The sequence below is a fragment of the Chiroxiphia lanceolata genome, chromosome 6 (assembly GCF_009829145.1).
Source record: "Chiroxiphia lanceolata isolate bChiLan1 chromosome 6, bChiLan1.pri, whole genome shotgun sequence".
In the NCBI taxonomy this organism is placed as follows: domain Eukaryota; kingdom Metazoa; phylum Chordata; class Aves; order Passeriformes; family Pipridae; genus Chiroxiphia; species Chiroxiphia lanceolata.
This window is the reverse complement of record NC_045642.1, coordinates 58,106,719-58,119,080: the sequence shown is the minus strand read 5'-3', so window position 1 is coordinate 58,119,080 and position 12,362 is coordinate 58,106,719. Positions and strand designations below refer to the sequence as shown.

At 39.8% G+C, this 12,362-nt stretch overlaps 1 protein-coding gene across 2 annotated transcripts in view; it reads right to left on the bottom strand.

Annotated features, from left to right (window-relative positions):
* ESR2 (estrogen receptor 2) overlaps positions 1–10,997 on the bottom strand; it is a 35,607-nt gene extending 24,610 nt beyond the window's left edge. Inside the window, exons 1-3 of one of the 2 annotated variants that reach the window (XM_032689908.1) lie at positions 10,859–10,997; positions 7,064–7,536; positions 2,679–2,854 (exon numbers count right to left, since the gene is read on the bottom strand). In XM_032689908.1, coding sequence (XP_032545799.1) covers positions 2,679–2,854; positions 7,064–7,536; positions 10,859–10,861 — 652 coding nt within the window. In that variant the 5' untranslated portion in view covers positions 10,862–10,997. Of the gene's footprint in view, positions 1–2,678; positions 2,855–7,063; positions 7,537–8,772; positions 8,998–10,858 lie in introns of those variants that run through there. The other variant, XM_032689909.1, reaches the window with a different exon arrangement.
* Positions 10,998–12,362: the final 1,365 nt, after the last annotated feature.

Below are 12,362 nucleotides of genomic sequence, written 5' to 3'. Positions count from 1 at the left end.
ATCAGGAATGTTCCTGGTTTTAAGCATCTCAGCTTTTTCTCTTGCATACATCTAAGCTCCATTAATTTAACTGATGAAAAAAAAAGCATATTTATCCTATGTTAAAACATCGATTTGTGGCCTCAAAATTAACCAGACAACATAGCCCAGCTTTATAGTGATAACTGTTAGATAACCAAGCACCTTCTAACACTAACTCATTTTTGAAAATGGAACATACACTCTTGTGGAAATGTGCTCCCAACCTCCAACTTCATATTGTATATTGGGACTCTACAGATGGCAGATACTAGATTTTAATTTTTTTTCCTCAGCAGAGTTGAAAAGAGCGGTACAGACAGCTTCAGTCCTGCAAAGATTTAAGTAAACTACAGCTCTATTTACTGAATTCTGAAGTGTTGAGTTCCAGGAATGAAGAAGCCTTGGGAGGATTGACCCTGGACCAAAGTTAATTGAAAAAAAAGGAAAAAAAAAAAAAAGCCCAAGAGAGAAAGACTGGTATGAAATACTGCATACTATAAGTACAAAGAAAAGCACAAGCAGAAGGTATAACTTTTAGATATTCTGGAAAAGTGTTGCTCTTATTTTATTCTCTTCTCCTTCTCTCCCATCTCACCTCATTCCTATCCGAATCTCTCTACGTTGTTGTATTTCATTAATCAATAATCTGGTCCAAAGGTTTATTACTGTAAACTGGACTTGAGTATGATCCTGCTGTAAATGTAGTCAAATCATTTGCTGTCAAATACTGGAACTATCTCTTGCAGCAATTACCAAAGGATTCGAAAATTATTCAGTCATTTACATTTCTTAATGTCTTTTCTCCCAGGTTGTTTTCTAAGTTGGTTTTTTTTCCGAACTGTAAGAATAGATCAGGCAAAAATACAACTACTACAGTGGGTTTTTTTCATTTGATGTGAGTCCAGGAGTTCAGGTCCCCAAGAGTAATTATTTAACTGAACCATTGTGACTATTTCCTTGCAAAATTAAAATTATTTTAACCTTGAATTTTTGAACTGACAATTTTAGAAAGAAGCGATCAGGTTACAGTTTGTCCCATTTCCTACCGGCAGATATGACTGAAAAACAAATTACTGTTTATCTCTCTTCACACAACATGGGGGGAAAGGAGGAGGAAGCTCTCTGTTGCACTATAACCTAAGCACAGAGGAATATAAAGTGATTTAAAACTCTCATGGCCTTGGGATAATTTAGCTTGCAGGCAGATGTTCAGCAATGGCGGACAAACAGACTACACCACAAGCCTGGACAAGCCAAGGAGACCACACACAGTTGCTCAGTCATCCCATCTAATTTTAGTTAGACATTAGCCTGACATTTTGGTCTATGGTAGGCCCAGAAGTTCTTCATTTTAGCATGGAATATCCTGCATAACAACAGTTTCAGCTGAGGGCTTGGTAATGTTTTATGCCAAGAACTGAGTTTCTTTTATTTGAATTACAAACACCATTTCCTGACAGGGTATACTGAGGTGTACAAAGGACCACAGTGGGTAACTCGTTGATGGCCCAAGCACATGTGAGCAACACAGAGCAGGCAAATCATTTACTTGACAGAAAACACTTTGAGATCAAATTCAGTCTCCGTTTGTGACGAACTGGAGACAAAGTTCTCTTCAGTTATTTTAGAAGTCTAAAGCACTTGCACCAGCTTACAGAAGTTACACAATAAACTGAAAAGGCAAAACAAGTTTCGAATTAAATTTGATTCTCGTGGTGACACCAGTTCTGCCGTATTGAGCCAAAAGAAAATATCTGAAGATTGCTGAAGGCTTTGCAGGCTGAAGAGGAAGGGGAACATTAGAGACCAAAAAACCGACAGGATTTTCTGTATTGGTATCCACATATAGCATCCAATGTCAGTAGTAGTTTTTCACCTAGTGGCCCCAGATGAGGCCAAAGAACATGATAAATAGACCAAGATTAAAGAAATGCAGTGCTCCAAAGCTGCAGTACAGTGCCTAAGTGACTTCCATTGGCTGTGATAGCAAACATGAAGCCCTACATTCACACTGCAGCCACTCAGCCAAATTGAACTAAGTAACAAATATTTAAGAACTTAAACATGGAAGTGAAAGTCTTAGATTGAGAGTTCTGGTGGAGTAAGAGATACTGCAATCTAGGCCCTGGGTGGTGGAGGCCTGAGTACTAACAATAATCAGCTTAGTGCCTAACATGTGCTACACATATTTTTATATCCTACATAGTGTGTAGATATTATACGCTATGACTCAACAGCTCTGGGCAATATACTCTTGTTAAGAGTAGTTCCTGGCAAGCAAAGTCTCCAGATAGTTGCCCGCTTTGAGTCTGTGACAACAAATTCACAATTACTGCGTCTATGTTGGGACACAAACAGCCATTAGACTCACGGGTCTGTTGTGCCACCCACCCAGGACTTTGCTGTGGGGCCTTCCCGTGCTATGTGTTCCACCTCCTCTCTAAAGAAATCAATTGTTCCCTCTGTAATGTTTCCAGATCTTGATAACATCGGAGCCAAAAGACAGAGCAGTCAAATCACATGTTGATCTCTTTTCAGAGCATAGCATCATGCCCCAGGATTTCAGATCAGTTCATTACTAGTAGATCCACTGCTGCAGCACCTGGTCATATGGAACAATCTATTTGAGCAACATTATCAAAAGCCGATTGTCCTACCTTGAATGCTTCTTTTAAAGAATGCTTTGCAGCCTTCACAAGACCAGACCCCATAGTGGTATCCTGAAGCATAGTCACTGCAGACTGCACAGAAGTGGGCATCCTTTTTTGAGCCGGGATTGTTTGCAATTGGGCTTGTACAGTCATTGCCATTAGTTTTCCTTTTTAACGTTTCTCTGATAGAAAAGAAAAACATCTGTTACAAAAGAGGAGAAATTAAATCTGCACTACAAAGAGTTTCATAGTTTTCCATTGTCTTCTATTCTCTCTCTATAGAGTCTCATTTCTGAACACAGGATAGTGTGAAACACTGTAAAGTCTTTTCTGACAAGGTAATTTAAAGCATGTAGTCTGATTCCTGAGCTTTCTGTGATGAGAGACTATAAAGTTCTAAAATACTCAAAGGCATAAAACTGGACTGCTGATATGTCAATCACATGAACCCTGGGAAAATCATATGGAATGCTGACGGATCTTGAAGAATTCTTGAAAATGTACAAGTCCAGGAATTTGTGAAGCCAGTGGACTTTGCCTTTCGGAAGCTTCACAGGGAAAATGAGAACTCAGACAGCTCAGACTAACACGATAAATGCTACAATGAACAGAGCTGCAGTTTGTACTGTTAGTCAGGCAAAATTACACTGCACATATGTTCTCAAGTATTTCATCCTTTACATAAGGTTTTATTCATTCAGTGACATTCTGGAGACAAATAACTTGAAATGTGAATCTTGGCCCACAAGACTGACTCATGATGTTAGTCAAAGTTTTCTCTTCAAGACGATGACCACATTGGTCACCCAAATGCTAAATAAATGGAAGTCTGAATACAAGAATAATAGAGAAACACAATTAATAAAATACTTTCATTCATAAAAAAGATTAAAAATTGCTCTGTATAAATTAGTAAGATATACAAATTCCTGAAGTGTTGCAAATAATTCCAACATACAGTAACTATTCTTAGTGACTGAATTAAAATGAAAACAGGATAAAAACATGAAATAACAGCCAATTCCTGACACCAGGGTCCTGTAAACAAACAGCAAGAGGAAAGGAACTTAGATTATCAGTAATGTGGGGTTTAGGTATAGGAAGTACATCCATTGTATCCTTTTTATCTGGATGTCATTTTCGTGGTGGTTTTAGCACGTTATGCCTTCAAATACTGTCATGGACAAACTCTCAGCAGCAGTTTGAGAGAAGGAAAGGTGTATAGTCAATTTATAGGTATAAATTTAATCACAGAGGCAGAATTTAGAAACTCTAGAATTTCCCTCATCCCACTTTCCAGCAGGATTAGGGAGGAGAAATAAAATCAGTTGGGATAAGACAGCAGGTAGCAGAGTTTATGACTTCTATAGAACAAGGGCAAGTTTAAACAGAACATTGGAAGCATGTTGCAAGTGCTGTCAGAGGCTTTAACTAATATATTAAAAGTAGACTTTGTGCTGGTTTCATGACAGGAGGTAAGGACAAACACACCCACATGCCAACTAAAAATCATCAAGTTCATAAGTATATGAGGAGAACGTGCTCCAATTTCCTAGTAGAAAATTTGAAAAGGATAAAATGGTGTTTCTTGGACAAATTTCAAACCAGAAAAATTGAGGTATTTGTTGTACAATTGAGTTACTGAAAGATTTTTTTACAACATTAATTCATTCAGATATTGCAGGGCAGAAGAGTGTTTAGATGTTTAACAAGCTTAGTCTCCAATGACACACGCTCCCCCATTAATGGATTGGTGAATCACTGAGTTGTTTCCCATTCTGCCATGCTGGGAAGACTGAGGGGGAACTCTCCTTTAGAGTAAAGGGATTGTATCACATATGCTTAATATGCTGCTAATGAAAGGAGGGAAAAACGTCGCTATTCCTTCCCGTTTCCCTGTATCTGGAAGCAAAAGTGATTTTGCGTTTCATATTAGTAAAAGACGTATATTTTTAAGCTTTACTTGGGAATCGTGATCCAATTGTGAGGGTCAGAAAAGACAAAATCAGCTGGAGAGCCTCTCTGTGGCTGATTGATACACTGTGGAGAGCGATGTTTATTGCCCTCGTTAAAGGACCGAGATGTTATGGATGAAAATAAAGAAAAAGCACAGACTGTAACACTTGGTGAGGAGCGTTGCTTTTTTACCTTCCAGTCAGGACAAGTGTTTTTAAAAAACACTTTTTCTTTCCCTACTTAAAAGTGGAATGATAGCCACCCTGCACACATGCAAGCTGGAAGACTTCCACAGACTGTGGCAAACAGCTTGCACACAGAGGAACCATCTGGAACAAATTCCTCCTGCGTGCCAAACAGGCATCAGAGCCGCCCGTCTGCGACAGCTGCAGCAGCACAGCAGGAGGCTAAAACCCCATCAATTTGTTACCAATGTCTTTAAGGGACATGGTCCCGAGACTCGAGACTCGCAGGCTCAGGCAGAGTGTCCACACCATCTCCATGCACGGTCAGAGACCACATCCCAGCACCCTCGGGACTGGAGCACCCCAGAATTCTCAGCAGATAAACAAGCTGCCAGGTCCTCCAGATGAGCTGGCAGGAGCTGGCTGGATGCCCACAATGCTCCTGCACCAAAGGATGCAGGAAAATGGGGGATTTACCCTGGCGGCCACTGAGGAACCACGTGGAAAAAGATGTATCGCTTTACGCCTCCTTGTATTCCTCTCTATGGTTTCTATATAGAGATGTTAAGTTTCCATAAAAAGAATTAAGACTTTTTAAAAATTCACTAGTAATTGATTTGCTACTAGTCATCCTACTACTCTGAGCAATCTGGTCTAGTGAGAGGTGTTCCTGCCCATGGCAGGGGACTCGGAACTAGATGGTCCTTAAGGCTCCTTTTAACTCAAACCATTCTGTGAGAAAAAAATTATACTCCAGGTTTTCTTGGTTTCTCTTTGTTAGGTCATCATGAGCTACATGAGCAATAGTCCTTATACATCTATACAAATAGCAGAAGAATTATTTATTTAAACTCCAGTGTGGCAGGTTTGGTTTCCCTTCTGTCTATGTAGAGAGGGCACTGCAGAGCATCAGACAGGAGCTCTTGGATTATTCCAACTGCTGTCCCATCATCTGGACAGCTTCAAACACTAACCTACAGCAGCCTTCCCAGTGCTATCAAAGTTTTGGAACCCTAACCAAAGTGAGAAGAGTTTGGATGTTTGCCCTATACACATCAAAGCTGCTCAGGGAATTCTTCTGTATGTAAGTGCTACCCAAACAGTGTCTCCCAATCCACATACCTACACTGAAAGTAGATTTGCACTCCAGAACTGCCTGCTACTCTCTGCCAACTCCAAGTAGTGACTAGTCAGGTGGCTGGGATGAAGGTCTGTGCCGCCTACAAGTCAGAAGTAGATGTGGATTCCATACCTTAGTCCTGTACAGATAGCTTAAAGCTCACCCACTGCAGTATGAATGTGGGTAGTCTCCAAATAGCACAAAACCTTTATTAACAATTGAGTTGAAACTGTTGCCAGGACACGCTATTTTTCAAACTCAAAATGACTGCTGAAGTTAAATAAGGAGCCCTACGAATAAAAATACGACTGCTAAAGCAGGAACAGCACCAGCAACATCCTGAGCTTTTATCCATCCAACAAATGTGCCCATGGATGGAGTAATTTCATCAGCTGATGATTTACACACTGCTTAAGGTTTGCAGTATGAGTAAATGTGTGGAAAGAGAACATATTTTTGCAGAGTTTCTTGCCAGCTGAAAATTTAGCCCATGACTCTGCTGTTCACAACACCTTTACAAAAGCAAGAAGAAACAAAGTCAGACTTTTTCAGTAGCAGCCCCCTTTTAACATGGTGCCTGCTGCTATGTGACTGTTCGTACTAAAACCAAAGAGCAAAGAAAACATTTCCCTCGAATTTCAAGTTATTGAAAAGCCTTCACAACTATTACATGCAGTAAAAAAAAAACAACAAAAAAAAAATCAAATCTGGATAAAAAGAAATTCAAACAATACTGTACGAAAAGGAAAAAAGAATGAACTTTTACTTCTTTCGCTCAAAGGACTTAATTTGCAAGAGCGAAATTAATTTTTGCTACACAAATTAGTACCTAGCAGTCTTGAACTTATGTTTAGACAGAGTAAACTGTTTCCACACTGAAGGTGTTTGCACTGCTTTGTGTTGGTGCATAGTTCTCTAAGGAGACATTGAAAAAAAGTCTCATTTCAGAGGTTACATAAAAAAAAGAACAAACACAAAACTCTGATTTGGTGTCTGGTGGAGGTTTTTTGGCTTTGTTTCGTTTTTCAGAGGGACCAAGAGAGAAGCTAAATGTAAAAGGAAAAAAGACTTAAACTAAAGAAGCTGTAAATAATTTTCAGCAAAGTTTTAAAGCACCAAATAGCACTGACTTGCTCACGGGCAGCACTGGCTCCATCGGTCTTGCTTCGCACCACAGGCTCTTGGGCTGCTCTGCATAGAGCAGGGATGACTGACAGTGCAGCGTCAGAGGGGAGAGGTGGCCAGGAGCAGACCACAGCGCACTGGGGCTTGAGGTTTGCCTCACAGCCACACTCTCTGAATCCCCAAAGTTGCTGGCAATGTTGTAATTCATCATAGCAGGGCTGCAGAAGGCCATTGCAGAATACTCGTGTCGGTTTTCCATGTAAGATGAGGGAATGTAGAGTGGACTGTGCTCTGCTGTCAACACGGTCTGGTTGCAGCTGTAGGGAACTGGAGAGATGACACCAGCAGGTGAGTTTTTGATTTCTGTTTTATTGCATCCAATATCCTGAAGAGGCAGCAACTGAGAAAAGTCCTTGTGAGAAGATGCACACAGAGACATTTTGAAGCAAGGTTGAAGGGTGCTGTTTAAATATTCATCCTAAAAAGATAAGGTATGGGGAAAAAAAAAAGAATTAAAAAAGCAAGAAGCTCTGTATTATTAAGTATTTTATCTAAAAGAAAAAAGGAACCGCTAAACCAGAAAATATAAAAACATCTTGTTAAAACAGATTAAACTGCTCTTAATCAATGTACAAATTTACTACCTTTAAGAAAAAGAAAGCTTTCTAGAATATCCTTAAAAAATAAAGGCTAAGACACATGTTGAGTTCAGACTCCCTTAAAAAATAATAACAATAATTTAAAAAAGTAAATTATTTAAAGCTCGAAACAAATATGAAGGTGACAACTTCATTCTTAACAGGAGTAACTTGTTACAACCAGGGTAAAACTACACTGCATCAAAAGGAAAATTACCCTGTGGTCCACAGTTATGGAGGAGAAATCAACTCTGTTTATAACTCCCCATCTCCTGCTGTACTACAGTCTTCAGCCTTGTACTACAGGGTACTTCCCTTTTCCATCACAAACATGTAACAGCAGATATTTTGAAAACAAGCACACACACATGTATCCCCTATACTTTCCGAACCCAGAACTCCACTGCACATCCCTCTCCACAGTAGAGGAAGACATGTAATGGATGTCAGCAAGCAATGCAACTTCATCACTGAGAGGTCCCTTGATATGGCACCTCTGAACAGAGCCATTAAAAAAGCAGAAGTCACACAATGCAGATATTTCCAAAGCTGACAACACAACTCCAGTGATTTCATAAGGTCCAGAAGTTTTTTAATTCCCTACCACTCTCCATCCCCATCCCAAGTACTCCCCATCCTTCTTCTCATCTGGCTCAGCTATCAAAACAGAGACCTTAAAACGCCCACAGTAAATACTTTTTGCCAGATTTAGGTATATTCAAATTATTTAAGAGAGAAAAAAATTTTGAAAAATAAAAAAAGCCCACCAAAAGCATCCTCCAAAGACATAACTCCTGTCCTGGAAGCATTACTTCACAGTAGCATTTAAAAATATTTTTTTCTTTATTCTTCGCTAAAAGTTTCATCTGCAATTCATTCCAGCTCTGAAGACAGACATAGTTTGCAATCCAAAACAAATCCGTATCCAAAATATCAAGTTCCAGCTCCCCGATCTGATACTGCAGTGTACTTTTACAGAAAAGACCTTAACACAAAAAATCACTGGATAATTAAACAGTCACCCACAGCCTTGTTGTTTCTCAGGTTGCCAAGGTATAGATGCTAAATGTTCTTACCTTTTTTCATCTCACATGACCAAAAAGCAAGATGAGGAAGATTCAAACACAAGTTTGCTGAAGTACAACAATCTCCCTGTCCCCAAAGTTCTCAGCCAGATGACATTTCTAGTATGCCATCTTGGGCAATTAACACGATTTTCTCCTCTAGGGTGAGGACTGCGAGTAGAACCATTAATGAAAAATATAAGAAATAGTCTTTTGGACTAAAATAGATAGTTGAGAGTCCATCCTCCTGTCTCACTCTGCACTGTCTATGAAACTGAAGATATATGTAGAAATATCCAGGAACTCATTTAGATCAGTTCAGGCACTTCAGTCCCAGCTGCTGTTTTTTCCTTTGTGGGAAACAGGAAAGTGAGATATTTCAGCAGCTGTTTGTGTCCAGCAGTTCTTGGACTGGAACTCCAGTGTAGTCAAAGCAGGAGAATCTGACCTCACTCCTCACACAACCTACAGGCTTCATCTGCCCCCACCAGATGCTCCACAGCCTCCTCTAAGAGAAACCAAGCATCCTGCAAATTTCACTGCAAAAAGCACTGACAATCCCAAAGGTGCTTTCACTTCCAGGTTATAGGGTGGGTAACCCTGGGCAATTTTTCAGCAGCAAGTGATGGAACTAAGAAATTATCTAGGGAGTATTTGCAGTGGTTACTGCAAGTGGACCCAGTGAGCACACTGGATTCAACATGCGTGTGAAGCTTCTGTGTAGGCAAAGCTGTATACTCCTTGTAATCTTAGAGGCTGCATGTATTGAGGATGTGCATGGAAACTCTGCCAGAGCACCCAGAATATCCAGCAAAAGTTGTCTGTGCTAACTGGGTCCCTCTGTCCCCTTTGGATGGGCACCCACTGCAGGGGAACCCCAAACCCTTTGCAAAGAAGGACCTGAGCAACATTACAGCAACATCTCTCTTAGGGTCAGCTAGACACATTCTGCTGTGATACTCCAATAGATTTTGCAGCAGGCAACTGTTTGTGTAGTTTTCCCCAGCATTTGTAAAATACATGCTGTAGAAGCAGAGAGAACACAGAGCTGCTACTACACAATTCCATGAACTGAAATCAGCTGAGATTTAAGTCATGTTTTTCTGCAGAGGGAATCCACTAGTGTGTGCATGCAGAGTAACTGCCTGTTTAACAGAAGGGCATATTATCTCCGAAGGACAACACACAGTATTTAGCAACATACAGAGAAGTTACTAGAAGCAAGAGTGAGGTTTGTTTTAGGGATGGGAGTTCACGCAAGCATGAGGTGTCAGTACAGCCTTCCTGAAAAACATATGGTTTATGACTTATTTACAAGAGAAGGGACTCTGGGGTCCAGGAGGTTAAAGAAAACTGTACTCGTGATCTTCAGCAGGCTGAAAAAATAACAGCATTGGCCTCAGATAATTAACTTGGGTAGCAGAAATAGTTTAGACACAGTAGACTATGGATCTACATGAGATCACGTAGTTCACGTTTCCTTATGTCTAGAGAGTTTAAAATGGGAAGCCCAGAGCCTCACAAATAAAATGAAAGTGATAAAATTGCCCATTATTACTCAGAAGGTCCTAAAAAATTACTGCATGACTGTGAAGTTGTGTGTCTTAAAGAAGGACTGAAGACCAAGGGAGCCAGATCTCAAGATCTGAGGCCAGAGAAGACAAACTCCACTAACACCAGTAACTCAGAAGGAAGTACAACTGCATTTAAGACAAGGATTACAATAAACAGTGCAACAGGCTAATAAATTTGTTCCATCCTAGTATAATGTCCTCATATCTTAGGTACTATTCATTAAACAGAAATTAACTACTTCTTAAAGTCCTGTCCCAACACTCCCTCTTACTCTGAAGAAGGATTTTAAAAGCAAGATTCAACTATAAAGCACATTATTTAGACTCAGTCTATCAGCACTGCACTAGATCTGTACCAAACACAGAAACAAACCAGGTGTCCATTATTTTTATACTCCAGTCTTCTGGGAGTCTGAGAATGTTTCAAACCGCTTGAGTCAGTTTAGTTTAGCAAGATATTCAACAAGCAAAATGCCACTATGAAATAAATAGCCACTCTGGCCAGTTCCTTGAGTCACACTTACCATTCACAGAGCTAAGACACTACGGGCAGGATTCACATCTGACAGAAGAGAAAACAACTCCATCGTCTCCAGCACTCAGAAGATGACACTGTGGGATGACGTAGGGGAAAAAAAGGGATGTTATCGATGTTCTCCACAAAAAAAAAAAAAAAAAAAAAATTAGGTTTCTTGTCTTTAAAAATCTCTACAACAATTGCATGTGCAAGACACACCAGATGAGGGACACGAACTGGTTTAGATGTCATAGTCAAACAGACACATGGGTAAATAATTAAGCCATCTGACCTAATAGAACAAACTCAAAAGCCACTTATTGCACATTACCTATACCAGGTATCCCTTTAAAAGCCTTGTGTGAAAAAACTAATTTAATTTTTTTGGTTGGTTGGTTTTTAGAGATTTTTTTTTTAGTTTTTGAAGGGGGAAAAATAGGTAGAGAGGGCAAGGTGCCACGTTTTATAGCCTGCTTGGGTACATAATACAATAGCTTTTCCTAGAAAAATGCAACATTGCAAAAAGCAAGGGAGTGATGGATGTTCTCAAGCACCCTTCCATCAGCATACACTACAACATGCTTGGAATTTTATATATATTTTGAGTAAAGAATTCTTGCAATAGAGAATCAAGATGACCTTTTTCTCCACTAGGCTTAAATTAAAGTGCAATCATTCTCCTAAATAGAGGTGATTCAGCAAGGGTTTGTTCCACTACCCCACAGCTGAAGCCCCTCAGTCATCTTGTGGAGCATTCTATTAATATTCTGTTAAGTTACATTTTACACAACTCACCACAACAATAAACTGAATCATTTTCTGAAAAAGTGATCACTAAAGGAAAGTCGTTCTACAAAATGACACTTGTGCTTCAGGTTTTGTGAAAAACTTATTACTCATTAAACACAGCGGTGCCAGATATTGCCAACAGAAAGCAGGCAAGTAAACAAGTTTATTATTACCTGAGAAGGACTAGATGCAACAAGTAGGAGGGAGACAGGGAAGTAAAATGAAAACACAGCTATCTGTCCAGACCTCAGATGTTGTACTCATTCCTGCAAAATTAATAATCTGTTCTCAATGACCTCAAGACCTTCTCTGAAGAAAATATTGCAGATTAAAAGCAGACAGGAAAGAATACTTTGAAACAGTTAAGCAAAACGAGCACCCTTTGGCCTATGTTAGCCTTTGAGATAGCGAGGACACTGACAACTTCTAGACTATTCTAAATATTTATAAATATATTTCAGGGCTCAACGCACATGACACGGAGGCACCAAGGGAACTGGGCTTGTCCCTCTAGAGGAATATAAGACCGTAATCTTCTACCCCCCGAAACGGAGTTACAAAGAGAAGAAATCCAGACTCTTTTCAGAAAAAGTGCACAAGTCAGAACAAGAGATCACAGCGCAAGGGAAATTTCAGCAGAATATATGAAAAATTCTCCATAGTGAAAATTAAGTACAGGAACAGGATCTCCAGAAAAGCTGTGAAATCCCTGTCTTGTAGCC